This window comes from Lactuca sativa, chromosome 5 (genome assembly GCF_002870075.4).
Source record: "Lactuca sativa cultivar Salinas chromosome 5, Lsat_Salinas_v11, whole genome shotgun sequence".
Taxonomy (NCBI): domain Eukaryota; kingdom Viridiplantae; phylum Streptophyta; class Magnoliopsida; order Asterales; family Asteraceae; genus Lactuca; species Lactuca sativa.
Genome location: NC_056627.2, coordinates 85769127 through 85797045, shown reverse-complemented (window position 1 = coordinate 85797045; position 27919 = coordinate 85769127). Strand labels below are relative to the sequence as shown.

General features: G+C 36.1%; 3 protein-coding genes across 4 annotated transcripts in view; 1 reads left to right on the top strand and 2 right to left on the bottom strand.

The window, feature by feature from the left end:
* Nucleotides 1-444: 444 nt before the first annotated feature.
* LOC111912091 (uncharacterized) lies at nucleotides 445-3377 on the bottom strand. Its single transcript, XM_023907834.1, has 3 exons — nucleotides 3195-3377; nucleotides 2487-3143; nucleotides 445-471 (listed from the first exon to the last, which is right to left on the bottom strand). Exons 1-3 carry the CDS (start codon nucleotides 3375-3377, stop codon nucleotides 445-447), a joined length of 867 nt encoding a protein of 288 aa, XP_023763602.1.
* Nucleotides 3378-7723: 4346 nt separating this feature from the next.
* On the top strand, nucleotides 7724-9130 carry LOC111912096 (lactoylglutathione lyase). 2 transcript variants are annotated; one of them, XM_023907840.3, is made up of 4 exons: nucleotides 7727-7909; nucleotides 7980-8207; nucleotides 8371-8446; nucleotides 8871-9130. In XM_023907840.3, exons 1-4 carry the CDS (start codon nucleotides 7829-7831, stop codon nucleotides 8897-8899), a joined length of 414 nt encoding a protein of 137 aa, XP_023763608.1. In that variant the 5' UTR covers nucleotides 7727-7828; the 3' UTR covers nucleotides 8900-9130. The 2 variants fall into 2 exon arrangements, with proteins under 2 accessions (XP_023763607.1, XP_023763608.1); XM_023907839.3 differs by lacking the exon at nucleotides 8871-9130 and having other exon boundaries at nucleotides 7724-7909; nucleotides 8371-8569.
* Nucleotides 9131-16553: 7423 nt separating this feature from the next.
* LOC128134162 (zinc finger BED domain-containing protein RICESLEEPER 2-like) overlaps nucleotides 16554-27919 on the bottom strand; it is a 44887-nt gene continuing 33521 nt past the window's right edge. Inside the window, exons 2-5 of the mRNA XM_052771630.1 lie at nucleotides 21259-21381; nucleotides 18629-18700; nucleotides 16663-18517; nucleotides 16554-16573 (exon numbers count right to left, since the gene is read on the bottom strand). Coding sequence (XP_052627590.1) covers nucleotides 16554-16573; nucleotides 16663-18517; nucleotides 18629-18700; nucleotides 21259-21381 — 2070 coding nt within the window. The remainder of the gene's footprint in view (nucleotides 16574-16662; nucleotides 18518-18628; nucleotides 18701-21258; nucleotides 21382-27919) is intronic.

Sequence of the window (27919 nt, the reverse complement as noted above, 5' to 3'; positions counted from 1 at the left end):
ATCAGTATCTTTCAACCGGTAACAGCCATCGGTATCTTTCAACCGGTAACAGCCATCGGTATCTTTCAACCGGTAATCATCATCGGTATCTTTCAACCGATAATCCTCATCGGTATCTTTCAACCGGTACTAGGAACTATCTCACCCCCTATCGCTAGCATACAATAACGAGATATGAGCATACAGTCAGGCATAACTGGGTACTGACCTACCCTACGGTCCTAGAGACCGATGTCAGAGAAAACTAACTCCTACTACAGACAGCATATCATACAGGCATATCTCGTTACCAAGGCACATAACCAAGCCAAGATAATTATAACGAAGACAACCATCTACTAGATACTCCTTTTTGGTGACTCGACATTGTGGCCTCAGACCCACCCCTACTAGAAGGTAACTCACCTCGAAAGGTTGGCTGCTGAAAAGCTGATCCGCAAATGTCTAACTGCTACTCCGGTGATCCTCCGGCTATATTTCCATAAAACACTTAATCATACATTGATACTATTCCCAGGGTAAAATGACTATTTTACCCCTGACCGATTCCAAACCAAAGTCAAGTCAAAGTCAAAGTCAACTTCTAGTTGACCCGGCTCGTCGAGTTGGCTTGCCAACTTGTCGAGTCCATATCCAGTCGATTGTCCTTACTCCCTTCCCTACTCGTCGAGTTAGGCATTGACTCATCGAGTTCTCTTCCTAACTGATACTCAATGGTCCTTCATCCGACTCGTCAAGTTGGATGAACAACTCGTCGAGTTGATCTTCATGCGATGAACACTCTAGACTGTGACTCGCCGAGTTGTATGAAAAACTCGTCGAGTCTGTTCTTGAGGCAAGAAGATTGCCTTGGACCCGCCGAGTCAGGGCATTGACTCGCCGAGTCCCTCCATTATTGAGTCTAGCTTCCGAATCACTGAGTCCACCTATGGATCACTGCTCTACTCACATACTCGGAAGGGGAAAAATTGGGGACTCGCGACTCGACTCGCCGAGTCCAAAGAACAACTTGTCGAGTCGCATACATGCAATCTCTATGCACTCGATTCTGCTTGAATCTAGTGCATTCCATTCATAGATCTGGGTTCCTAGGGCTTGATTAACACGTAAAGTTCCCAACTTTACATGTATATAATCATCAATGGGGATTTTAAGGCTCAAAACACACTAAAAGGGGGTAGATTTAGGGCTTTCATGCAATATGGCCCTATAAAGGTATTAGATCTAGGCTCTTGAAACTCGAACATAGCCAAATCTAGTGGCTATTCAACCCATTATGATCTCTATACTACTATCAAGCTTGGACATGGTTCAAGGATAGCTTTAATGGTGCTCTAATGGGGATTAAAGCATTGAAACAGAATAGATCTGAATTGTACCTCAATGAACTCTGGATTAGGTCCTAGATCCTTGCTCTTCACCTTCTCTTTTGATCTTTCCTTCCTTCTATTCTTCAATCTTCAAGAAACAAGCACAAAACACTTCAAATCACAAGGAGAGGGTTAGGGCTTGGTATAGGATGCTCTGAGGGTGAAGGAGACTAGCTTGGGACGCATAAGGGGGGTTTAAATAGGGTGCAAACCCCTGAAATTAGGGTTTCTTCCAGACTGGTGGACTCGCCGAGTACAGATTATGGACTCGCAGAGTCTCCAACTTAAAGGTGCTCAATATCCCGTCCCTACTCGGCAAGTCTAGTCTATGACTCGCCGAGTCCAAGGCTAAAAATGTAAAATACTCAGATAAATCATACATACCAGGAACCAGGTGGTACATGTGTCGAGTGATCCGAGAGTTGGAGTTTACCTTCCGAGTCGACACCTATGAGGTGAGTTATCCTCACTATATCGATAGGGTCTACGACACCAAGGCCGACCCTTTAGTTGTTATTGTTATGGTATGCTACATGTGATTATGATCTGTTTGATCGGAATCAGGGTAGACAATATGTTATGCTTTTATGATCCGTAGGGATTGGTATGTTAGTGACCTGCTAGGTCGGTGCTCTAGTTACGAGAGGATTCTATGATTGATGATCAGTGAGATAGATATGCTTGATGTTTGTATATGTCAGTATATGATAGTTATGCGCACATGGATATTTGCTTGTTGGTTGGGTTGAGGCGGTCCTGCTTTGTGTTGAAGGCCAACATACCCTATGAGCGCCCCGGGGAGACTGTAGGCTCACATGTCATACCAGTCATGCTGAAGGCTCGGGATAGATCTAGAGAGACTATAGGCCCAGTAGGGCGGTCCAGTTAGGCTGATGGCCCAGTATGCATGTTGATTGATTGATTGATTGTTACTGATATGGTATTGTCAGTCTGGTATTGGTATTTTAGGGGTAGCTCACTAAGTCCTCGGGCTTATGTTATGATTTTGGGACACTCTGATGGATATTGATTTGAAAACATTTTTGTAAACAATGATATTTGATTTTATTTATGATTGAAAAAGTTTAAATTTGGCATAAAATTTATGGATGTTACAACTCTCATATTTATAGTTAATCGTAACTTGATAATCGAAGACCAAAGAGGTGACATCCGTATGCTAGAATCCACGGTTTGTGCTCGTGTTCCACGTCTAACGACCAACAACACTTGTCTGAAATCACCTCCCAAAACCATTATCTTTCCACCAAATGGGAGCATCACCCCAGTGATATCTTTCATTGTACGGTCAACCGCCTCCAATGCATGTCTTTTAGCCATCGACGCTTCGTCCCATACGATTACCTTTGCAATCCGAAGTAGTTGAGCAATACCACTTTGTCTTGAAATCATGCAAACTAATTTATTTTCAAGATTGTGAGGAATTTTAAAGCGAGAGTGAGTTGTTCTCCCCCCAGGCATGTTATTAGCCGCAACACCCGATGGAGCGGTTGCAAGTGCAATATGACCACACGAATGAATATTAGCAAGTAGAGCTTTGTACAAAAATGTTTTTCCTATTCCACCAGGACCGTCTATGAAGAACACTCCAGGAATATCATTATGGACATGCCGCATGATCTCATCATATGCAAATTTCCGTTTAGGATTAAGAAAATCTATTGCTTGTAAATGTTCAGATTCTAACATTATAGAACACTCTTCTTGTACCTCACAAAAAACTCCAGATTCTAAATCGACATTTCCATTTATCTGTGGAAGATCAAAATCATCAATATTGTCCCCCATTTATTGTATGAATACCATGATGTCAGTGAGGACCATATTCTGGACTCTCTCAACACTTCCGTATTGTCGCCTATAATCTTCTGAAATAGCATTGTAATGGTCATCCCATAACTTACGAACATCTCCTGGCTCACAAAAAGTCAATATCGTTGCAAATAGCCTTCTAAGAGCATTAGGAAATAAAAAAGAAGTTACCATCATAAATAGTTATCTTTTTATAAATTTGCGAATATCTTAAGATACCATAATAACAAAAAAGGAAAATAAAAACATCCATAATTTATAATGTATAATAAAAAAAGAACAACTTTTATCGTGTGTCCATCTAACACCTTGAATGAAAAAAGACATGAATAGTAATTATATTTACTAATAATTACTCCAACATATAATCCTTAGAGTTTTAATGGTATTTCCATATGTATTAATAATCTAAGGTATCACCATATAAATCATTCTAGCACAACAAAATAAGTCTCTATGATTATTATATTGCATCTAATATATAGTTATGGTAGCCTACTTTAAAGCATTCATATAAAAAAAGTACAAAATATGAATAAATCATAACTCAAATAAGATAGTGCAAAAGAAATTATAGATTTTGTAAATTACCTGATAAGATATGAGAGTTGTTGAGTATGTATGTTGACGAGAAATGAAGTGGATGGGGTGATAGTGGCAATGAAGAGGACTCTGGAAGGGATGATAAAAGAATAATGAATAAGACTCAATAGAGGGGTTACTACCATATATTAGTCATTTTTGATAGTTTTTTTTATTGCTTTTAGAGTTTTCAATATCATTATTTCTAAATTCAGCTTTAAAACGATGGTGTTACATAAATTGTCATCTCTGTTGACTTCTTTTGAGTTTTTAGTCTCAATATTTCCATCTTGAGCTTCTAGCCTTCCATCTATTGCAATTTTGTAAAAATGAAAATAAGATTTCCAGTAGCGTCCTGTTCCCAATTAGGAATGATGTCTTTCCTCCTTTTTTTTTTTTTTTCATAAAGCTACTGTCACACTTTTTCTTTTGAACAGTATCCTACTCTTTTTCTTAGGGTTTGAATTAAATGATGCTGGTGCATGAAGACAATCAAAATCTTTTTATCATACGCTTAATATAAAAAGACAAATAAATTTTAAATTACAATTGAGTAGACCAAGCATTTCTATTGATAACTTTCTTTATATTTTTCTACAATATAATAATATAAAGCATTTTTCCATTTAAATTTACCATATGTAGAGTATTGGGAATATAATCAAAATGAAAACCATTTGCATTATTAATTTAACAATATCTCCTTTATATTGAATATATCCTTTTCATATTGCTTTATGAGAACCATATGCTTATTTTCAAACTTTATACCATGTGGTCATTATAGATTAAGTAACATTCCTCTCATCTACATACTTATTTTCTATCGTATATAATTTTTATATATTAATATAGAAGACAATGTATATGCTCTTTATATGTTAACATAATAAAGATATAAATTGAAAATATATAAAAGAAATATAGATACCACATGATCGTTATAGATTAAGTAATAATCGTCTCATCTATAAATATGACAATGTATATGCATTTTATATATTAACATAATGAAGATACCACGTGATCATTATATATTAACATAAAAGACAATGTATATGCATTTTATACATTAACATAACAAAGATATAAATTGAAAATATATAAAAGAAATATAGACTAAGTCATTTTCCTATATAATAGATGGTAAATTGAATTAATAATTATGAAATGTTTTGAAAATAAACGGAGCTTGCACACATTTTCAAGTTTACGAAAGGTTGATTGAGGTACACACTTTACCATGACAACATGCATTTTTTTATATTTTATATTGTTATCTTTGCTTTCAACTCACCGATTGTCTTTTTTTTATCCTCTATTTATCTTCTTTTATCATATATTGTGAAATTGAAAGATATTAATTTTATTTGTCAAGAGTGTCAAAATTTTTTTTGTAAATGAACCTATATTCTACATTATAATTTATTATACATTTCACTACACAACTCAGTTAAAATACAATGTTATAATAATATAAAAGTTCAGTTTTAAATATTTTAAATAAAAACTATCATTTTATAATCTCAATCGCATAGGAAATTCACTCATAATATTATATCTCGTATTAAATTCAGTGTTTTAAAGAACAATATAACTTTTTAATATACAAAAAGAAATATAGACTAAATCATTTGTCTATATAATAGATGGTAAATTTCAATAATAATTATGAAATCTTTTGAAAATAAACGGAGCTTGCACACATTTTCAAGTTTACGAAAGGTTGATTGAGGTACACACTTACCATGACAACATACATTTTTTTTTATATTTTATATTGTTATCTTTGATTTCAACTCACCGATTGTCTTTCTTTTATCCTCTATTTATCTTCTCTTATCATATATTGTGAAACTGAAAGATATTAATTTTATTTGTCAAGAGTGTCAAAAAAATTTTTTGTAAATGAACCTATATTCTACATTATAATATATTATAAATTTCACTACACAACTCAGTTAAAATACAATGTTATAATAATATAAAAGTTCAGTTTTAAATAAAAACTATCATTTTATAATCTCAATCGCATAGAAAATTCACTCATAATATTATATCTCATATTAAATTCAGTGTTTTAAAGAACAATATAACTTTTTAATATACAAAAAGAAATCTAGACTAAATCATTTGTCTATATAATAGATGGTAAATTACAATAATAATTATGAAATCTTTTGAAAATATACGGAGCTTGCACACTTTACCATGACAGCATATATTTTTTTATATTTTATATTGTTATCTCTGATTTCAACTCACCAATTACCTTTTTTATTTATCCTCTATTTATGCAATAAACTTTCATTTACATACGGATATTTGATAATATATATATATATATATATATATATATATATATATATATATATATATATATATATATATACCATAACATGTAACAATATTAAGAAAATTTTATCATATTAGACAGAGAAAATTTCATATCTATTGATAAGAACATATTTATATAAACAAAGTAATATTCCTATAAAAATTTAAAAACAAATCTTGTAGATATGTAGATATAAAACTATAATCACAACTATAAGGACATAAACAATTAGATCAGGGAATACAACCAACAAAAATAATACACACAAACATTTAAACACATATACATAGATCTATAACACATTTGTCAGATTAATACACATACATACAAAGATATTGCTAAGAACCACCCTAACAACAAAAATAAGAAGAAGTGAAAGTTACTTCAAAGATCTGTAACCGATCTATATTGTCTCTTCCACCCTCCTAGTCATCTCTCTTTCTTTCTCATATCAGAAAAATGTGAAGATGCCTACTTACTCAGATCCACATATCGACATAGGTATCTGCAAAATACCACACAATCTAATGAACATGCAAAACCCTATGTTAAATAACGAAGCTCCAGAAATACGATACCAACGATGACCTTCTCCATGTTCTAAAAATCCCAAATATAATACTAATTTGGGTTTACTTGGCAATTTGGGGTCTCATGAAACAAAATATTACCTGAACATGAGGGGTTCAAACACCGATGAGGCTACTCCCACTTCTTGTTCCCTACAAGCAAAGAAAACAACCATGACCTAATTATATAAAGAAACAATTAAGATACTATGTATTAATAAGCTTTGCTTTTATACCTTGATTATATGAAGCAAATCTGAACATTTTATAAATATGAAATCTTTTGATTGCGGTGAGGAAAGGATGCGTTGGGTGCTTTAAAAAAATGTTCAAAAAATGGCGGTGGTGGCCGTTACATCAATGGATACTTCAACGACTAACGACTGTAGGAGACGGGATTGAAGAGGGAAAGACGTAAAGCTGAGATAAAGATGGACTTTCAGTCTTCGACTTCAAAGATGGAAGATGGAGGTTACGAAGTTGGATCTGGTGCTCATACGGTGGTTAGTCATGGTGATGGATGATGGTGACAACTCGGGTTGTATATGGTGTGATGAAGAAGACATAAGCTAAAGAGTTAGGGTTTATGAGGTGTGTTTTTATGTTATCAATGAGGAGTCCATGAATGCTTTGCAAATCAAAGATTCATATTAAACACGTTGGCAATCCATGTAACTGCCATGTAAGCAATCCGTGTCATTTTGTCTTTTAAGACAGTTGTGCTACACATTGTTGTATATTGTGCACATTAAATTGTATTTAAGAGTTATTGCTTAAAAAACATGTATTTTGTGCATGATAACTTGTATTTAAGAGTTTTCCCATAAATGCTTTATAAGTAGTAAAGATAAAGATAACCGAACAACTGGGACCGAAACCGGTATTGAAACTGACGGTTCAATTACCGATTCTTATACTATCATAATACCAATTCCGGTTCCGATTCGAATTCCGAACCAGTTCAGTTTTGGTTCGGTTCTAACACTCATCCGTAGACTCCATCCTAAAGAAAAAGAACCAAACGTTTCCCACAAGTGCTGCATACAGTGGACACGCGTCCCTCCCTATCTGACTCACAAAAGCAAGCCTTCCTAAAGAACTCAGATTACAGAAGAAACAAAATCATTTTATGGAAAATGGCAGCAGTAGGAGCTTTCCTCAACCATGTCGCCAGGGAATCCTCGGATATCGATCGACTTGCTAACTTTTACCAAGAGGTTACAACTGACATCTATTAACTCCAATTTTCGACTCTATTTACTGTAACGATGATTTGATTTCTCATAGATATTCGGATTTGAACGAATAGAAAGCCCTAAATTCGACTGCAAGGTCATATGGCTAAAGCAATCGCCATCTTTTTGTCTCCACCTGATTGAAAGGGACTCAAACACGAAACTGCCAGAAGGTCCATGGAGTTCCAACGATGCTGTCGCAGACCCTAAAAACCTTCCCAGAGGCCATCATCTTTGTTTCTCTGTTTCTAATTTTGACTCCTTCGTCAAAACCCTAAAGGTATCTTCTCTCTTTTCCCGACATACATGTTTCACCCAAAACTTCAAATTCAACTGAAACACTGTAATAATAACTAATAAGTGATTCAGATTTCAGATTCAAGTATATCTTCTCCATGCATTAAGTAGAAAAACATATTAAGTCGTTCTTTTGTGAAATTCAGGAGAAAGGAATCGAGACACATGAGAAGGCTCAACCGAATGGGAAAACCAAGCAAGTCTTTTTCTTTGATCCCGATGGTGAGTTTTACTCAAAAAAATCTGTTTGTTATGAATTTTTTCGACTTAATGTTGGGACTTAATGGGGAAAGACTTGTTTTCCTTACTTTCTTTATCAATTAAGATATGTACCCATTAATGGCCTGTTTGGATTAGCTTTTTAGCTTATTGTTTATAATTTGTAGCGGGAATAAGCAATAAACATGAGGAGGGATGCTTATTAAAATTAGCTTATTTTGTTTAATAAGCTGGATTTTATCGAAACACTCAAATTAGCTTATCGTGAGAATAAACAATAAATATCTTTTTTTTTTTCTGTCCAAACACCCCTAAGTCCATCAAGAAAAAAAAAACACTACCTCGTTTTTTTTTTCTTTTAGTTTTATTATATGGATGTTTTCTTTGTAAGATATGTTGGACATCATGTGTTGTGTCCCCTGTGTAGGTAATGGATTGGAAGTTGCTAGCGAGTGATGAGCTAGAATAGAAATGCTTTGTGTCCTTTTTGGTAACAAAAAAATGACAATATTATGTACCTTAGTTATGTAATAGAAAGTTAGAAACACCTAAAAGTGTATGATGTATGGTTTTGATAACGTAAATATTTTCTCATAAACTTTAGTAGCTAGTTATATGTTTCGTTAATAATGTTATCAGACTTTAATGGTTCTATTGTTATAATCAAACGAGGGACTATTTGCATCAGGGGATGTAGGATTTTTTTTTGTGAGGCCTTTTGATACAAGAATTTATGTCATGATTTATGCAAAATAGTTATTCTTCTGTCCCATGAGTTGACTATGTCATGTCCTAAAAGCGTCATGATGTTGTCATGTGGATATAAATAAGGTACATCTTCGTCCATTAGGTAGTTGGCATTAGATATTAGATAGTTGGAACTCTTATATCGTATGTAATACCCAAAACCAAATACAAACTACATCAAAAAAAAAAAAAATCCATAACATTTAGATGGAAGTTTTTCTTCCAAAACAACATTTGTACCTTGGAGTGTACTTCGTACTAACAAAAGGGAAACGAGTAATATCATATAACGATAGTTATGGAAAAACTATACATCAACCTAACCGGGTGTAAATTTGCATGCACAAAAACTGTAACACTTAAACAATTTCTAAATTTTGTCATGCATTTTAAAATTAAGCGATTTCTTTGCATTTACTACCTGTACATGCATCGAAAATGAGACATGGAGGTAACAATAAACTATATGTAGCTTAGGTTCTTTTTCTTCTTTTTTAGTTTCTTTCTTTTTTTTTTATTTTATATATAAAATTGAAAGGTTTGGTACTAAATGATATAGACGTTTTGAATGAATTTTGTTCCAAACGAAACATGTTGTTTGGTTTGGTTGTTAAATGTACATTTTAACCTTTGTGACGTCTTTGTGCTGAATGAAATATTGATTTTGATGAAATATCTTAGGTCCCGTTTAATAGTACTGAGAAATATTTGCGAGGGTAATAAATTCTGACTGTGTAAAAAACCATGTTGTTTGATTGTACATCTGACTGAATGTGCTGATTGATAAAAGATAACCAATTTACCTAGCTACTCTATACAATTATAGACGAAGTTGCTGAATAATTTTAAAAACATATAAATTCTCATACAAATGTTAATTAAACATAAATCATAACTAGAAAAATCGAATATTTTTTTATTTAGTTTTATTTTTATATAGTTATAAAAAATAATACATTTTTTTATTATAATCTAATTTTTTTGAGAGAAAATAAAACATAATTATGATATTTTAAAATATAACATACGAAACACAACCAACCCATTTACTTATTGTATGTTTCATATGTACAAAACCAACCCATTTTTATTCCATATCTTTTTTAGAACACATGAAAATTATAAAACTAGAAAAACAAGCATGTGAGATGTTGGGATATATATATAAACTATACTAAATACATGAAGTAAAAAAATGTAATTATAAAGACAATTAATAAGAAACAAGAAACGATAAAATAAGCAACTATCTAGAACAACACCAAGGTTAGAAGGAGATACATGACTCAAGAGCTTTTAAAGCAACAAACTTTGATAACACCCCTAAATTAGCATCCAACTAGCATATTTTGAAGGATTTGGCTTGATATCATCATAAAACAACAAAAATCAACCGGGAAATGGGATTTCTTTTGATCACTAATTTATTCAAAAGATTTATGGGAACTTTACTGTTGTGTTTCCATTCCATCATCTCCTAATCACAAATATCATAAAAGTTATCAATACAATTATTATGCTATATCCACAAGTTAATCATGTATTAAGCAGATAGATTTTGAGTCAATTTTATTGGGTGAAAAAAGGAGCTCGACACAATAACTATAAGAACTTGAATTGAGTTCTTAATAAGCCAACATTCAGAATACATAAGTAGTTCATGTAATTAGCCGCAATTCAAAACTTTAAACAATAGAAAATGAATTGTAACATCCCAAAATTCATGACAAAAAATTTCATTTTTAATTATTAAATAAAACCATAATTATCAAAGCATCCATAAGTCAAAGTATCCAAACATCAAATCAGAGTATAATATCAAAACATCAGAGTAAACATTACAGGCTAAACATCGTAGTGTGTATAATGCAGTCATCCCGAGCTCTTCCTTTTGCTACCAGAAGTACCTGAAACTAAAACTGAAAACCGTAAGCACGAAGCTTAATGAGTTCCCTATACTACCACACACATAATCACATATACTGGGCCCCCGCCCGGCATCAGGCTCTACTTGGCATCGAGCCCCACTCAATATACAGATTTGTTTATCCCAGGTCCTGCCTGTCACTAGGTCTCGTCCGTTATACATATACAATCAAAATCACATAATCATGCTAGCACATAAAGACAACATACGCATATCTATAAGTTCTAGTCCTAAGGCCTCATCTATCATGGGCCCCGCCCCTACTTTGCTAATGGTAAGATATGGAACCCCGTCTACACTCAGTTAGTGGTGAGATACGGGACCCCACTTACACTCACTTCCCTAACCAGGCACATACAAGTATCACACAGACAACAAGTATAACTAAACATGCACACATTCATTGGGCACCGCCCGACATCGAACCGTAGTCCGGAACATACATATTCCTCGAGCCCCGCCCGACATCAGACCGTAATCCGAAAAGCATACAAACATTCATCGGGCACCGCCCGACATCGAACCGTAGTATGGAAAACATACAATCATAAATATGGGCCGATATTGGTGCCTTCGACCCAGTCAAACAGGAGGAAACTCACCTCAATGCTGAATCTCACAGTAAGAAATCTCTTGCGACTGCTTTGACGACTCCCTGAGCTATCAGTACATAATAACACCCAGTCAAATCCCTTAATCTAAGCTTAAGATAAAATACCATTGCGCCCCTTACCTATCTAGTCCATGACTAAGGCCCAAATCCATACATAAAGGCCCAATTACTAGTTAGCCTTTCCAAGCCCACTAATGGCCCAATTTTCCAAATTGGGCCCAACTCCTCAAGTAGGCCTTCCCCTTAAGCCCAAACATATTCTTAGCCCAAAATGTCTGATTTTTGATGGTCCACTAAGGCCTAAAGTAAAAAGTGTAAGGAATGGCCCAAACCAAAGCCCACATATGTGAAGCCCACTTTGATTGAGTACGCAGGGCGTACTCAGTTGTACGCAGCGCATACTGGTTCATGACCTGTACCCTGCGTGTACCAGTTTGTATGCCCAACGTACTCTTTTGTTAAGTCTTTTTTGTTATTCAGCACTTAATGCTTCAAACAAATGGTCCATATTACAGATTTAAGCCCTACTTAACATCTAAGCCCATAAAGCCACTGACTTGGTGGATTTCATCCCCAAAAATGACAACTTTATGACTCTAGGTCCCAAATAACACTGAGAGGGGCAACTTTAAATTCCCAAAACGACATGGACTCAAGGGACTTCATTAATGGGACCTAAAGAGTCCATAAACTCAACTCAAAGGGATCTAAGAAAATAACCACCAAGTTTAAGACTTTATACCTCTAATGAGAGCCAAAAGCTGATGAGTTTTTGGATCTAAAAGCTCACTCTTATCCAATAAACTTTCAAGAGGGAATACATTCTTCAAAAACACCAAAATGCTCTTCTAATGGCTTTCTAAGCTCCAAGAACACACAAGGTAGGATTAGGGTTTCGTGGGAGCTGCTAAGGGTGTAATGCCCCATTCCTGGTATGCATCAGTTCATTTAATGTTAACTTTGTAAAAAGCTACTCGACGAGTTGGTAGCCCTAACTCGTCGAGTAGATGCCGGATTGGACGCGGGGTTCTAAATGGTCTACTCGGCGAGTTGAAGCCTGGACTCGACGAGTAGCTCTATTAGGAGGAAACCCTATTGTCGGGGTTTTGCACCCTATTTAAGCCACTTAACCCCTTTTGGGCCTCCCTTACCAGCCTCTATGTCCTCTAAAACCCTAATTCATTGTGAGCTTCATTCTTGAGAGATTATTGAGGTTTTGAGTGTGTTTTGTGATATAGAAGAGAGTTGGAAGAGCTTGGAGTGGAGAAGATCAAGATCTAGGATTTCATCCATCTTTGGCAACCTTCTGAGGCAAAAAAGCTCTTAGCTTGATAACCCATAGCTTAGATCTCTTTTAGTGTTGATTTATGGGTCTTTTTGATCCCTTTGAAAATGATAAGTTACTCTCCATGGGTTGTATGCCAATGAATCCCTTTTTCTTGTGATATTTAGCCTCTAAAACCATAAAAGAGGTCTTGAACCCGTTTTTTCCAAGAAATGGTCAATTTCCTGGAAGTAGGTTGCTATAACTTGAGTTTTGGTCCATTTGAGGTGTACAAAGCCATCAAGTCTCCAACTTTATAGAAATGGACCATGGAAACGATCTGGATCTGTATTTTAGAGCCTTAGAAGTGTGAAATTAGCTGTTTAGGTTAGATCTGCAATGGACTCGACGAGTTAATATGGGAACTTGGCGAGTCCGATCAAGGACCCTCGATGATGTTCATGAAACTCGGCGAGTTGTCAAGGAACTCGACGAGTTGAATCATCTTGTCCCTTTTTTTACTATGCTAGGACTTGGCGAGTCTGAGGACGACTCGACGAGTTTGTTCGTCCAGTCGCAATGATGGGTAGCTTAGGAACTCAACGAGTCATAGGGTGACTCGGCGAGCCGAGTCGTGATTTTAGGGTTTCTGAGTTCTAGAACTCGACGAGTCAATAGGCTGACTCAGCAAGTTAGGTCAACCTGGAAGGTTGCCTTTGACTAGGATGTTGACTTTGACCAGGGGTTCCTCACTCGATTTTTTGGCCCATATATGTGATATGTTAGTAGGTGAGTGTGGGCGCAGCCCGAATCTCCTAGCAGTCGAGTATGGGCGGGGCCCGAATCTCGTAGTATTATTTGAGTATAGTTATGTGATTGCTTCATAGATATACTTGTTGTCTGTGTGATAGTTGTATACATGTTAGTAGCGGAGTGTGGGTGGGGCCTGAATCTCTTAGACATCGAAGTGTGGGCGGGGCCCGAATCTCCTAGACAACAGAGTGTGGTTGGGGCCCTAATCTCCTAGACAACAGAGTGTGGGTGGGGCCCGAATCTCCGAGACAACGGAGTGTGGGCAGGGCCCGAATATCCATGAGAGTGGGTTGGGCCCGTATCTCCTAGTTGAATGCTATTTGTATGGTATGTGGTAGTTTAGGGGAGCTCACTAAGCTTCGTGCTTACGGTTTTCAGTTTTGGTTTCAGTTACTTCCACTAGCAAAGGGAAGGGCTCGGGATGATCGCATAACACACACCATAGTCTTTAGCCTGGGAGATTTACTCTGATATTTGATATGAGATCTTGATATGTTGACAGATATTATGATATTTTGAGACACATGGTTTATGAATTTATACTATGGCGATGATATTATGGTTTTAATAATGATTTAAAAACAAAAATTTTGGATTGTGTTTTTGGGACGTTTCAAGTTGGTATCAGAGCCTTGGTTTGAGGGATTCGGGCACACTCTCGGGGGTGTCTGAACTCAAACTAAGGAATTTGTATGAAAATTTTGAAAAGAAAATCATTTTTATAAAAAGAACTTTAAGAAAAAGAAAAGAATTTTAGAAAATGGAAAGAATTTTGAAAGAGAAAAAGTGTGTGGTGCATGTAATCAGCCGAGCTCAAGTAAGTACTCCCAAATTACCCATACAAGTTTATGTTATGATATGTTTATCAGCCTTTTGAGAACAACATGCTAGATTAGGACTAAGGATCTTGGAAGGATGCCTTATGTGTTTGTTATATGTGTATCGGCTTTATGAGAATTGCATGCTAGTACAGTTTAGTCAGGGATAGCCTGAGAAGTATATGTTTGATTATGTGCACCAATGCTCGAATGCTGCTTGCTTTGTGCTTTTAGGAGTTCTAGTTGTCTTTTACTAACTGGTAAACGAATGTGTTAAGTTACATATTACAAGGACTAAATAATTTCAGAAGGTTAGGTCCAACTCTATTTCGCAGATCTTGTTTGAGTCCAACCGTTGTAGGGTAGGATCTCTCATTCGAAGAATTATCTAGTCTGAGTGATATGTAATAGTATTCGCGAGCTAGTTAGGGGAAGACGGTAGGGACATCTTATGCAGCTGATGGCGGAGAGTGGGGTGGTGATTACCCTAGGGCAAGCCTAGGATGAGAGTAGCGCATGAAGCAGTAGTAGTAGTAGAAAGGGCTTGGTGGAGTCAAGGCAGTTCTTGAAGAAAGTACGGATAGATGTGGAAGGTAGTATGGGCTCGTACTACTAAAAGCAAATGATCCGTACTCAAATCAAGGAAGGTTGAGATGAATCCAGGGAACTTGTAGTGTATGTGATCCGTCGAGTTATGTTAGTATTCAGATGTTTGTTATGATGTGTTTCAGTATGCTGGTTCTACTCCCTAGACCAGAAGTTGGCAGTTCAGGTGCCGGTGAGGGATTGAGCTCAGGCCCTGGAGATGAGCAGGTAGACGAGCAGACTAGTGAGTTCATCTCCTTAGAGATCACGTGCAGCATAGTAGACCAACTCCTGTGATCTTTAGCACGATCAATGAGGGCATTCTTGAGCTTTTGGATGAGAGGTTGAGTGTTTTCCGCACTGAGGTGGCGGCCATGATGGGGTCGTGTACACTGACTTTCAGCGAGTTCAAAAATTGTGGAGCTCCCGACTATCATGGGGCTCGGGACCCCATTGCGAGTACCAGATGGTTGGCGGATGTCGCCAACGCATTCCGCACCAACAAATGTCTCAAGGGGGACAAGGTTCGACTTTCGTCCTGTCTTCTGAAGGACATGGCACGTGATTGGTGGGAGGAGGTTGGACGAGCCATTGGTGATGATACAGTTTTGGATGCGATGACCTGGAGTGATTTCAGGATCAGGTTTAGGGCTGAGTTCACACCTGTTATTGAGGTGCAGCAGCTTAGTAGGGAGTTCCAGGATCTCCAGCATAGGGGTGTTGATCGGGTAAAATTTTCGGGTTTCGGGTAATTCGGGTCGGGTAATTCGGGTTTTTCATGTTAAGAAAATTACCCGTTACCCGACCCAAATTAAATTCGGGTAATTCGGGTTCGGGTAATTCGGGTAATGGGTCGGGTTCGGGTAATTCGGGTATTACCCGATTTTTTTTTTTTTTTTTGAATAGATTTTATTGGCATCTAAAAATAAATTCAATGAAAAAAATATGTCATGATCTAACTTTGAACATTGAGATTTTTTAGTCAATTTAATCTAATCTAATAGAATAAAAAAATAGTTTAATATTTACACTAGATTTATTATACATTGTTTTAGATGAAAGATTTGTAAACTAAAATACTAGAAATAAGCCAAAATCGAATGACAAAGAAAAATATACACAAATGCATTTTGATTAAATAATAACAACCAAAGTCAACCATTTAAATTACTTGATATTAATGTATATGCATGTATTTTGCATTTACCAAAAAACTCAGGTTTTAAATCTAGAAAACATAGATAACCATTACATATTATAAAAATAATAACATGTCATGTTCAAAAAGACATTCATAAATATACTTGTTCTTCTTGCAACTACTCGTTCTTCTTGCACCTTCACTACTTCATCTTGCTCAATTCTATATAAAAAAAAGTCAAATAGTGTTAGTATTAAAAGGAAAAGATATTAAATTTACAGTCATTAAAATAATCAACGATAAACATTTACCTTTGTCAATTTTTTGATTTTCTTCCCAATCTTTTTCATAATCGATTGTGTCACTTATGCTACCCCGAATCCAATCTTGTGTACAAATTAAACTTTCAACAATCTTAGGAGTCAAAGAACTCCTAAACGGATCCAAAACCCTCCCACTAGTGCTAAAAACGGATTCCGAAGCCACGGTTGAGACGGGAATGGCGAACACATCTCTTGCCATCAATGATAGAATCGGGAATCTTGGACTATTCACTTTCCACCAATCTAGAATACTAAACATTTCTGAGTCGTCTTCAACACTCTCTTGCAAATACTTTTCTAACTCCCCAATTGATTCAACTATGTTCGTCTTCATCTTTTCTCTTAGTTTATTTCTCAAAGGGGGATTAGGTGCCATAAACTCCGGGTTTTGGCGTTTCCCTAGTATCGATGATGAAGTGGTAGACTCGGCGGTACTTGAAGTAGAACTTGGAGAATGAATTCTAATATAATCATTATATAATTCATACATAGAATCCATGATATATTTCTTTTTGGCCTCCACCCCCTTTTCTCCATAACGATCCTCAAGTAGTATAACCAAATACTTTACTTTGTTCCTTGGATCAAGAATCAAAGCAAAGTAGAGCAATAAATTCATTTTTTCTATGTCGCCAAAATACTTATCAAACTTTATTTTCATGGCCAATGCAATATCACAAAGACTAGAATCGGAAATAGCATCATCCAAGAGCGTACGAATGGAATATATATCTTCAATGCATGTGTTTGATGTCACATAAAGTGTCCCAGAAATCCTCAATGTAACATCATGAAAAGGTTTTAAAAAATGACATACATTCCTAACCCTTTCCCAATCGCTTGATGAAGGAATCGACAAACCCGCCTTTTCAATTTCACACCGAAAATCAAATTCCTCAAGATCATATCTCTCAAAAGTTTTTTCGTAAGCTTGGGCAATTTCCAACATCTGGTAAGTAGAGTTCCATCTTGTTGGAACATCTCTCTTCAAGTGTTTTGTTATACCGGGATTAGCAACCTTAGCAAACTCGGTAAACTTATGAATTCTAGAAGGTGATTGTCTAATCCATTTAACCGCCCATCGAACTATCTCAACCGCCTTATCAACTTTTTTTATGCCATCTTGCACCACTAAATTTAAAATGTGGGCAACACATCGAATGTGCATCCATTTCCCATTTAGAAGACACTTGTTGGAGTTTTGAAAACTTTTTTTCAAGAAGTCAATTGCCACATCATTTGCACTTGCATTGTCAACAGAAATTGTTAAAACATTTTCTATTTCCCACTCCATTAAACATTTCTCAACCATTTTTCCAATATCAACCCCACGGTGACTCTCTTGAGAAGAAAAACACAGCACTTTTTTTTTCAATTTCCATTCGTTATCAATAAAGTGGGCGGTGAGACACATATAACATGACTGTTGTTTAGAAGTCCACGTATCAGTGGTCAAACATATTCTACCAATGTTTTTTTTAATAAATTCACGAATTTTTTCTTTTTCATCTACAAACAATTGGTAGACATCCGTTGCACTTGTACTTCTACATGGAACTTTAAACAATGGTTGAGTAACACTATTGTAATACCTAAAGCCCGCACCTTCTACAAAGCTAAATGGAAGTTCGTCAACTACTAACATGTGGGCTAGAGCCTTCCGACTATCATTTTGATCAAATTTCCAAGTTGACAATTTGTTTTCATCACCATATTGGAAAACTAGTTGTGTTTGCCCACCACTAAGTTTATCCAAGTAAGCTTTACATTTAGTCAAATGATAACCTAGATTTTTGGTCCCATAACCACTTGATTCGCACTTGTATTTCCCGCCACCACAATGCTTACATTTGCATCTTTGCACACCATTTTCGTCCTTATACCTTTCAAATTCTTTCCAAACTTTCGATCTTGGATTAAATTCTTTAGTTTTTTTAACATTTTCTTGTGGAACTTGATCATTGGTTGGATTTTCAACTTCAATCGTCTCATCATCCACTTCAATATATTCATCCGTTTTTGACATCTAAAACAAAAAAAAAAATCAAAACAAAAAAACTGTTAAAAACATAATAATGAAGAAAAAAAAGATCATAATAGTTTATTGTCTAAATCGGTATAAGATCATGATAAAAAATTACACAATTTGACTAAGATCATTTAACATATTATCTATCCAACTTACCTGTTTAAGATAATAAAAACTTCGGTAGAAAACAAAATTATTACATGTCTAAAGATGAATAAATTTGAAAAGAGTAAACAACAATTCGTCATTATTCACTATTATTACATTACCCAAAAAGAAAAAAAAAATAGAGCAGGTGATATCTAGAACTCATTTAACTTATTGTGCCAAACTTGGTGTCTCACAGTAATTCTTCTTCCATCATATGTGATAGGTTTTGTGAGAGAAGTTTTATAACAACCCTTGTTATACTACATTCCAATTGTCGTTACTAAACATCTATTTTAAAAAAAGATGTTTAATTCCCATAATGTATCTTTATGACAAATTTATTATACTACATTACAGTACACCGATCCACCATTCATTTGTTTGACATAAAAAAACTCAAGAATGCAAATAGAACACCAAAAGTTGAACATAACCAGGTAACAAGATTCAGAATGCAAACAGGAGAGCAACACAGCATAAAGGAATTAAAAATAAAAAAGAAATAGATGCACACTACAAAACCTTAACTTCAAAATTGAAATCGTTAGTTATATTTGGTGGTCGATTTTTCACACTAAATCAAAGTGTATAGCTAAAATCGAAGTAATCAGATTTAGAAACCAAGATTGCACACCTTAATATCATATGATTAACTAAAATAAATGGCGAGAATTGATGACCGGTACAAGACTGAGAACTAACCTGCGATGACGAGCTGCTGACCGGCGACGACCTGATGACCGGTGACGATGACCTGATGACCAGCGACAACGATTGATGACCGGTGTTGACGATACGAGGAATGACGGACGAGGGTTTTTTTTAATAAAAAAAAATCTAGTTGTGGAGAGTAAAGAGAATAGAATGAGGGGATTGGGAGGGGAATTAGGCGGATTACAGACAATCGGACATATACCATACAGGGATCATAAATGGGTTTTAGTATTGGGCCATTATTTTTAAGGAAAAATCGGGTAATCGGGTAAACCCGAAACCCAACTAAGATACCCTTTACCCGACCTGAAAAAAAATCGGGTTACCCGAATACCCGAAAAAGCTAACCCGATACCCGATTTACCCGACCCGATTTACCCGATACCCGAAAAAATCGGGCGGGTAATTCGGGTAACGGGTATTTTCGACAGGGCTACTCCAGCAGACGACAGAGACAGTGGCAGAGATTACTGCTAAGTTTAGGGAGAGGTCCCTTCTCGTTCCACAATACGTAGCGGACGAGGAGATGAAAAAGGCCCGATACCATGAGATGTTGAGGAGTGATATCAGACAGTTTATGAGCTGGTTCAACTGCAGGACGCTAGAGGATATGATTTTGAGGGCTCGTGAGAGGAAGCCAGAGGCAGTGTCTGGCACGGAGGGCTCGGGAAAAAAGTCTACGGTAGATTCCCGAGTGAAGGGCCAGTAGGGCCAAGCCACTGTGGCAGGGGGCATGAGGGGCCGTGTAGGGCGGGTAGTTTGGGCTGCTTCAAGTGCGGATGAACTGGACATGTCAGCAGTGATTATACTGCTACTACCACCACCACTATTACATCTGATTAGATTTGCTTTCAGTGCAATTATAGGGGACACAATAAGTCCTAGTGCCCAAGTCTAGCATCAGCAGGACAGGTGGTGGCACCCGCTCATACCAATTTAAGGATTACATACGGCCGTCAGGGCCGGGCTGAGGCGCCAGTGGCGGAGAGCAGAGCCTTCCAGTTGACAGCAGAGGAGGCACGTGCAGCCCCTGATGTGGTTACGGGTATGTATCTCCCCCATTATCTCTTTATTATTTCTGATTATTACTCATGTTTGTGTGTTTGTTTATAGGATCGTTCTTAGTGAACGGAATATCGGCAATGGTACGGTTTGAGCTAGGTCTAACCGATCTTTTGTGTCGCGCACACTTAGCAAGCGATTTAGTAGAGCTCTGGGGGAGTTGGATTGCCCTTTGATGTAGGACAAAATTGCAAGAATGGTCCCTGTGGTATGTCGAAAATTACTACTTTGGGCCAAACACGTTTGGACTAGCACCAATAGTCCAAAAGTTATCATTTTGTTGCGGTTTTGGTCCAAAACAGCTTAAAAAATCTAAAAATGACGGATTTGCCCTTTTCCATTTGTTTTTTGCTTTTCTTTTTGTTATTTAATTATTTTATAACTAAAAAAATATAAAAAATAAAATAAAATATTTCTCTCTCTCTCTCTCTCTCTCTCTTCTCTCTTCTCTCTTCTCTCTCTCTCTCTTCTCTCTTCTCTCTCTCTCTCTCTCTCAGGATAACAACGAATATACCCTCTCTTCCATCATCTTCCTCACCGAGCTCTCCATTAAAAGCACATCATAATCTCTACAAGTTGAAGCCGAAAAAGATGAATCACCGAACCAATTCATCAATTCTTCAAATTACAAACATCTTCTCAAAACCCAGACCCTCACCTCTAAGGAAAATCCACTCTCCAGAAAATCTTCCGACATTGCCACCGTTCGACCACCACCCGCCACCACCATAGTCCATCATCTCCATCTCCACCTAAATCAGATCAGATGAACATACACACAAAATCAGATCAGACAAACACACACATACATACACTAAATCAGATCAGATCAGTTAATCACACACATACACACACTAAATAAGATGAACACGTATACACACTAAATAAGATGAACACATACACAAATGAAATTTGATTAAAACACACAGATTAACACAAACATCCATCAATTTTACAATAGATTTAACACAAACGCACACATAGATTAAATACACACACAAACTCGAACAAGACCAACAAGAGATTAAACACATACACACAAACACCACAGTAGATATGAAAAGCATTAGACACCCACACAAACGCCACAATAGAGAAAGGGTTGCACTAAGGTTTTTACAAAGGTTGTCATCAGAGAAGAAGGGAGAGGAAGTCGTCTGTGGCAAACCTCCATAAAGAGAAAGGGTTTCTCTGCCTTCACCTTCTCCGCCTTCATTGAATCACATTTGAGTGTATGTGTCTACTTAGAAATCTGAAGAAGAAATGAGGTGCTGCAAACCCTAGCAACTCGAAACGACCACCGCTATGATCTTCAACCCATTGTTTGGGAGGAACATAGATCTGAAGAAAGGGGGCGACTGGTGAAGGAAGAACTGATAAAGAGAGACGAACTGATTCGGGTTTGTTTTCATGTTCATCGATGTAGGGTTTGCAAAGGCGAAGTCTTCGTCAAAGCAAAGGAGATAGAGGATGACGACGACAGTGGTGGATTCTGGACGAGCGATTTCTTGCGGGCACAGTTGACACAATCGATGCACAAATCTTGAAGGTGGATTTCACAGATGAAGTTGGATTTGGGGCAGGATTATGGTGAATTTCCGATTGAGAAGATGCATCTTTTTCTTGAGCTTCTTTGATTAAGGTTCCTCCCGTTAATTTCTTTTCAACCAACGAGAGAGAGAGAGAGAGAGAGAGAGATTTTATTTTATTTTTTATATTTTGCAGTTATAAAATAATTAAATAACAAAAAGAAAAGCAAAAAACAAATGGAAAAGGGCAAATCCGTCATTTTTAGATTTTTTAAGTTGTTTTGGACCAAAACCGCAACAAAATGATAACTTTTGGACTATTGGTGCTAGTCCAAACGTGTTTGGCCCAAAGTAGCATTTTTCGACATACCACAGGGACCATTCTTGCAATTTTGTCTTGATGTAGAGATAAAAGATGATACGACCGTCAGGGTTGCGAGGGTTCATAGGGGATGTATGTGTTGGGTTTTGATCATTCTAACACTCCTAAGTGTACATGCAACCCTAAATACCTTGGATCTATGTTTTCTCTATTATACATGCAAATATGAACATCCAAGGTATTATCCTAATCTAGCATACATAAACAATGAATATAACAAGGTAGAATACATACCTCTTTGATGTAGAATGTCTTCATGAAGCTTGAGTGCCTAGTGCCCCAAGTGTAACACCTCAAATGGTTCACACAACACCAAATACACTTGGAATAACTTGAGAGAAACTTGAACACTCCATGAAATCGTTTAGCCCTCACCCTCACACATAGTGCACGATTTCTTGAGCCATGGGATTCTTTTATATGGTGGCTATTAGGGTTACACCATGTAACTCATGACTTTAACCATTCCTTATGCTCCATGGATTTTAACCTCCATGGAGCATCCATGGGTCACCCCATGGACTTAGTCCAACATAAGGAATCTTGGATCACAAGCCCACATATATAAGAATGAATGATTTACACAATCAACCCATATATTTAATTAGTCTCCTTTTGATCACTTAATTAATTCCAAATTAATTCTTGATCAATACTAATTAAATAACCTTATTAATATATTAGAACTTATAATATATTAACAAACCTTAAGTGTTATTTCTCTCATTTTAGTCTATCCAAATGCATGATGTCATGCAACCCAAATGGACCATGCCGGGTCGGGTCAAGTCTTACTAATTATAGTTATGGACTTAGACATTAATCCAACAGTCTCCCACTTGGATAAGTCTAAAACTATTATTGCGTATGACTTCAAGAACTGACTGGAAATCGTAGCTCTCAATAGCTTCTGTCGAACTCTGAACTTGTAGATGAACTCTGACCTTTGTCAATGACTTGTCCATTAGATAAGGGATCGTATATTCCTCCATTCTAGATATCATATGTACTGAGACATGGATTATAATCATTCTCTCTGTCCATTTGTTGTTTCCCGATTTCCGATTTATGACGACTGACTAATTGAACAAATCAAATCAGTCCTGGCCCGGCCGAGCACTTCCATTTGTCATCATCAAATCATCAAGGGGCCCACATATATCACTTTTATCCCGAAAGTAAAAGGAATGGATAAACTTCGACTCATATGACTTGTTCTACTACTTGTTGAATCATACACAAAGGCAAGTTTTATAACACCGAGTTACCGTATGCGTTTTCGTGCAATCAATGTACAACCAACTCATAGTAACAACTCATATCTCTAGGTTTGAAGAATATAAGATATTATCGTCTCATGATTACTCATGATAAAATGCATGAAGTGATTCCAATGAGCGCGGGTTGAATCCAATACTCAGAACTTATGAGCACTCATGAGTGTTGTAGCCCTTTGTCCAACATCTTAGACCTCTACAAGCCAACCCATGACAGTCTTGATTCATATCTACTTCCAACATATGACCGACTGTGGATGGTTTGAATAACTTAGTCATTCCGGAAGAATAACCTAGTTTATTCTGGAAGTCAAAACATGCAAAATGAAACCCAAGAATAATTGAATCTAATATGGTCTCAGAGCTTATGAATATAAATAAAACACCTTTTATTTATCACCATATGATTACAAATTATTCATTGTATACTGTTTCAACTATCAACTTTATTCTTGAATTAAAACAATAGTTGTCCCATGCTCCAAGCATGTACACTATGTTTTTCTAAACACTAGTCATGCCACACACCAAGTATGCATACTATGTTTGTCTATGATCTTTACTTTGTGAAATAGATCAATTGAACATAACTCCAATGATTCTTATTTCACAGTCCCAAATCTTTACTGCAAATGCAAGAATTCCAAATTCATGCCATTTACTGAAATCTGTTAGATTCTAAACTTATATGCATTGATCCTCTTGTGATGATTATGCACAAAGTCAGAAAGACTTGACAACAAACATTACAGAGCATTCCAAAGGATATCAGCTCCTTGGAAACATCCTTCTTGCATTAAGTTTCCTAATCTTACATAGATTAAATAATTTCTAACTTTGAAACATTTCCAGATTCCATTTTGACTATCACTTCTGAACACGAGTTGCCTCCTTACATATTATGTCTATATGGTCCTTCCAGAATTATCACTATACTTCCAACTGTCCTTGAGCACCCAATCTTTGGTAAACCTTAGATTGTCCTCGACAATTGATTAATCCTTTTAGTCATATCCAATTCTAGACCTTTTCCCTTCTTAATGCCCCAGGCATTCGGAAAATTTTAGAAAGGATGAATATAGCACATGTAATCGATCCTATATCTGAAGCATATGGGACACGATTCATGATGTCTCACATAAAGACTAAACCAGTGTTTTGCTATAACATTTCCATTTATATTTGCCAAGTTCTCATAATTTAGATTATGAAAAGGAATGCCGTAATCATAATTGAATTTTAGAACGCATATAATGGACCCATATACAGAATTTCCTTATGTTGAGCCATTCCAACATGAAATTCATATATATATATATATATATATATATATATATATATATATATATATATATATATATATATATATATATATATATATATATATCCTTGACTAAATACGATTAAAACCTCAATCTAAGCTTTTAGATTTGAGATGAAGTATAATTTCCTCTCCCTTAATTATATCAAAACAACTTTTTCCCAATTGAAACCTTTTGTTTTCTATAATTAACATTGCTAACTTGCAATACTTATCATAATTATCATGCTCCCACTAACATGATGATTATTAGCATAACACTTATGCTCCCACTAGCTTTGACATGTACTCAGAAATCAGCTGGACTTCTAGAAATCAATACTTCATTGACTTTCTTACCAAAGTTCATATTTCTGATACTAGATTGTTTTGATAAACTTTATCAAAATCATACACCTTCCCTTAGATAGCACACTTGTATATCTAAACAATTATGAAGAGGGGTGTCGTAATCATAATGGTTAGACCTTTTTGCCACTTCTCACAAGTCCAGGTTAGTGTGCCGGTAAACCACACACACTCCACTAACGACTTTGAGAATGCAAATATAACAATTGCTATCTAGCTAAAATCTACTTAGTGAAAGTGTTTCCTCACCATCATTTTCATGAATCGGAGAGAAACCTTATGACACTTAGATTTACTGGTGTATGTGTTCTTATCCATGTGAATTGTCAAAACCATAGTCACAAGACAAGGATAATGAAAAATCCAAACTCATATGGACTGAACTCAATCTTAATTTCTTGCCACCTGGCAGCTCAAGGGCCTGCCATTGCTTCCAAGTTGTTGTGCAACCAATTGAGAACTCTAAGAACTCATATGCAAAGACAAATTTAATTGGAATGAGCACAAAATATGTCAACACGATAGGTTATAAACCTTAATTTGTGTGCTAGTGAAGAACTTTAGGTTTTATTCTTGATTAGTTCTTGAGACTTTCAAGACTTTTAAGACTCCCACTGTCCTCTTGACATATAAGACTTTCTTGTCAGATATTCAAGAGATAGTGTGGGTTCTAATCAAGACAAACACTTCACACAATTGGCCTAAGTTGGTCTTTGTTTTAAGCAAAACATCACAACTTACCAATTTCAAATGTACAAGAGTAGTAAACTTTTACTCTTACATTTGACGAGTGTTTTAAACCTTCTTTAAGGCATGTCACTCAAGTTACAATCTTAGAGTATGACTCTAAGACTTGTATTGGAACGAAGTATGACTCATCTTCTTGATTTAACCATTTCAACAATTCAAGTTCCACTTCTTAGTCATAAGAATGCACTAAGATTTCCTTAGAGAACTAATTGTGCTATGGTTTCATAATCATTAAGATGATCACAAAACTGATACTAAAGTACTCTCCCATCTTTTCAGATTTGAGAAACTTTTATCTTTCTGCCTAAGTTGATTCTTCTAATTTGCTCTGCCTTACTTTGGAACCTTTTCCAATGTCTCAGAATTACACTTAAGCTTGTAAGTATAACCATATTTACTGAGCTTTAGTAAATTATGACGAATAATCTTATCGATCTTTTGTGGTGGACTTGACCAGTGGACAAGAATGTGTACTCGATCCCTTAGTCCTTCACTTGACTCACACATCCATGTGAACAAGTAATTAGTCTTAATTTTCCAATACTTGTAAGTTCTCATTCATCATGCTATACAACTTGCATGATTCCAAGTTCCAGTCCAATTGAAACTTGGGTGATGAGAATCTTTCCTTATTTGGTAAATCTAGACAGTACCACAAATGAAAAAATCAAATTCATATTTCCACTCTTGCTCATAATGGAATCTTATAAGCAACAAAATTTTCCACAGATGCCATTGTAAGGATATTTTAAAATAAATAAAATCAAAATTTTCCTTTTATTTTAGAAAACTTTGCGGAAGAACTTATCCTTACAATCCATATGAAAACTTGTTGTTATTTATTCGTAAGCAATATCTCATAACTCCTAAGAAGTAGCTCAAGAATCTGATCTTCAAACTATGCGATAGAAATCCATCTACGCGATCAGATTCAACATATTCTCTCTTTAAGTTTCTTTACTTTTCTTTGATTCTTAAAACATCTCTATGTGACCCAGTCACATTATGTATCAAGAATCTCAGAATAGAAACTTAGCAGAGTTAGATAGTGGAATTTTTACCTGAAGTAGAGTCAAACTTATTGACTTTAACACCCTTAGGTAAATTGGCAGCTTCGCAACCAATGCCCCTTCCTTTGGCAATATAAACATATGGACCCTTTGGTAATGGTACACGGGACTGTCACAGACTTAGCTTTTCTCTTTACCATTTGGTCAACCGAGTTAACTATGGCCGATCCCTTTCCATTGGGAAGAGAGAGCTTTACTGGATATCCAATGTCACCATTGTCAATGTCCATAAAGTTTTAGGAAGATGATCTTAGCAAATAGATAAGATCATTAAGGGTCTTGTTATAGTCTGTTTCATAGGAATTCCAAAGAAACTCACTATGTGACTTAGAAATTGATTGAGCCACCAACTTTCTCAAGACTTTGACACCCAACTCTCCCGGCTTGTCAATATGTGACTACATCTCCAAGATGTGATCACACCTAGACCTTGCCTTGCCAATAGGGCTTGAGTGACCTTGAACTTGTGGGTTAGAGAGAATAATTGGAGGAGGTGAAACAAGTATGATTTCCATAGGACATTGTCTTCATTTAGGAAAGCTTGTTTCAAGAGATTTGGGAAGATCATAAATGTCCAAACCAGACATCTTTTGGGAGATATTCAAGATAGTTG

What these genes read in the sequence shown, in the direction of transcription:
- LOC111912096 (XM_023907839.3), top strand. Translation starts at nt 7,829, where the DNA reads ATGGCAGCAGTAGGAGCTTTCCTCAACCATGTCGCCAGGGAATCCTCG. An exon ending in TTGCTAACTTTTACCAAGAG is followed by an intron (nt 7,910 to 7,979) that starts GTTACAACTGAC and finishes GATTTCTCATAG; the next exon opens with ATATTCGGATTTGAACGAAT. An exon ending in CCTTCGTCAAAACCCTAAAG is followed by an intron (nt 8,208 to 8,370) that starts GTATCTTCTCTC and finishes TGTGAAATTCAG; the next exon opens with GAGAAAGGAATCGAGACACA.
- LOC111912091 (XM_023907834.1), bottom strand. Translation starts at nt 3,377, where the DNA reads ATGGTAACTTCTTTTTTATTTCCTAATGCTCTTAGAAGGCTATTTGCA. An exon ending in TGGTCCTCACTGACATCATG is followed by an intron (nt 3,144 to 3,194) that starts GTATTCATACAA and finishes GATCTTCCACAG; the next exon opens with ATAAATGGAAATGTCGATTT. An exon ending in TAACTATAAATATGAGAGTT is followed by an intron (nt 472 to 2,486) that starts GTAACATCCATA and finishes ATGGAAATATAG; the next exon opens with CCGGAGGATCACCGGAGTAG.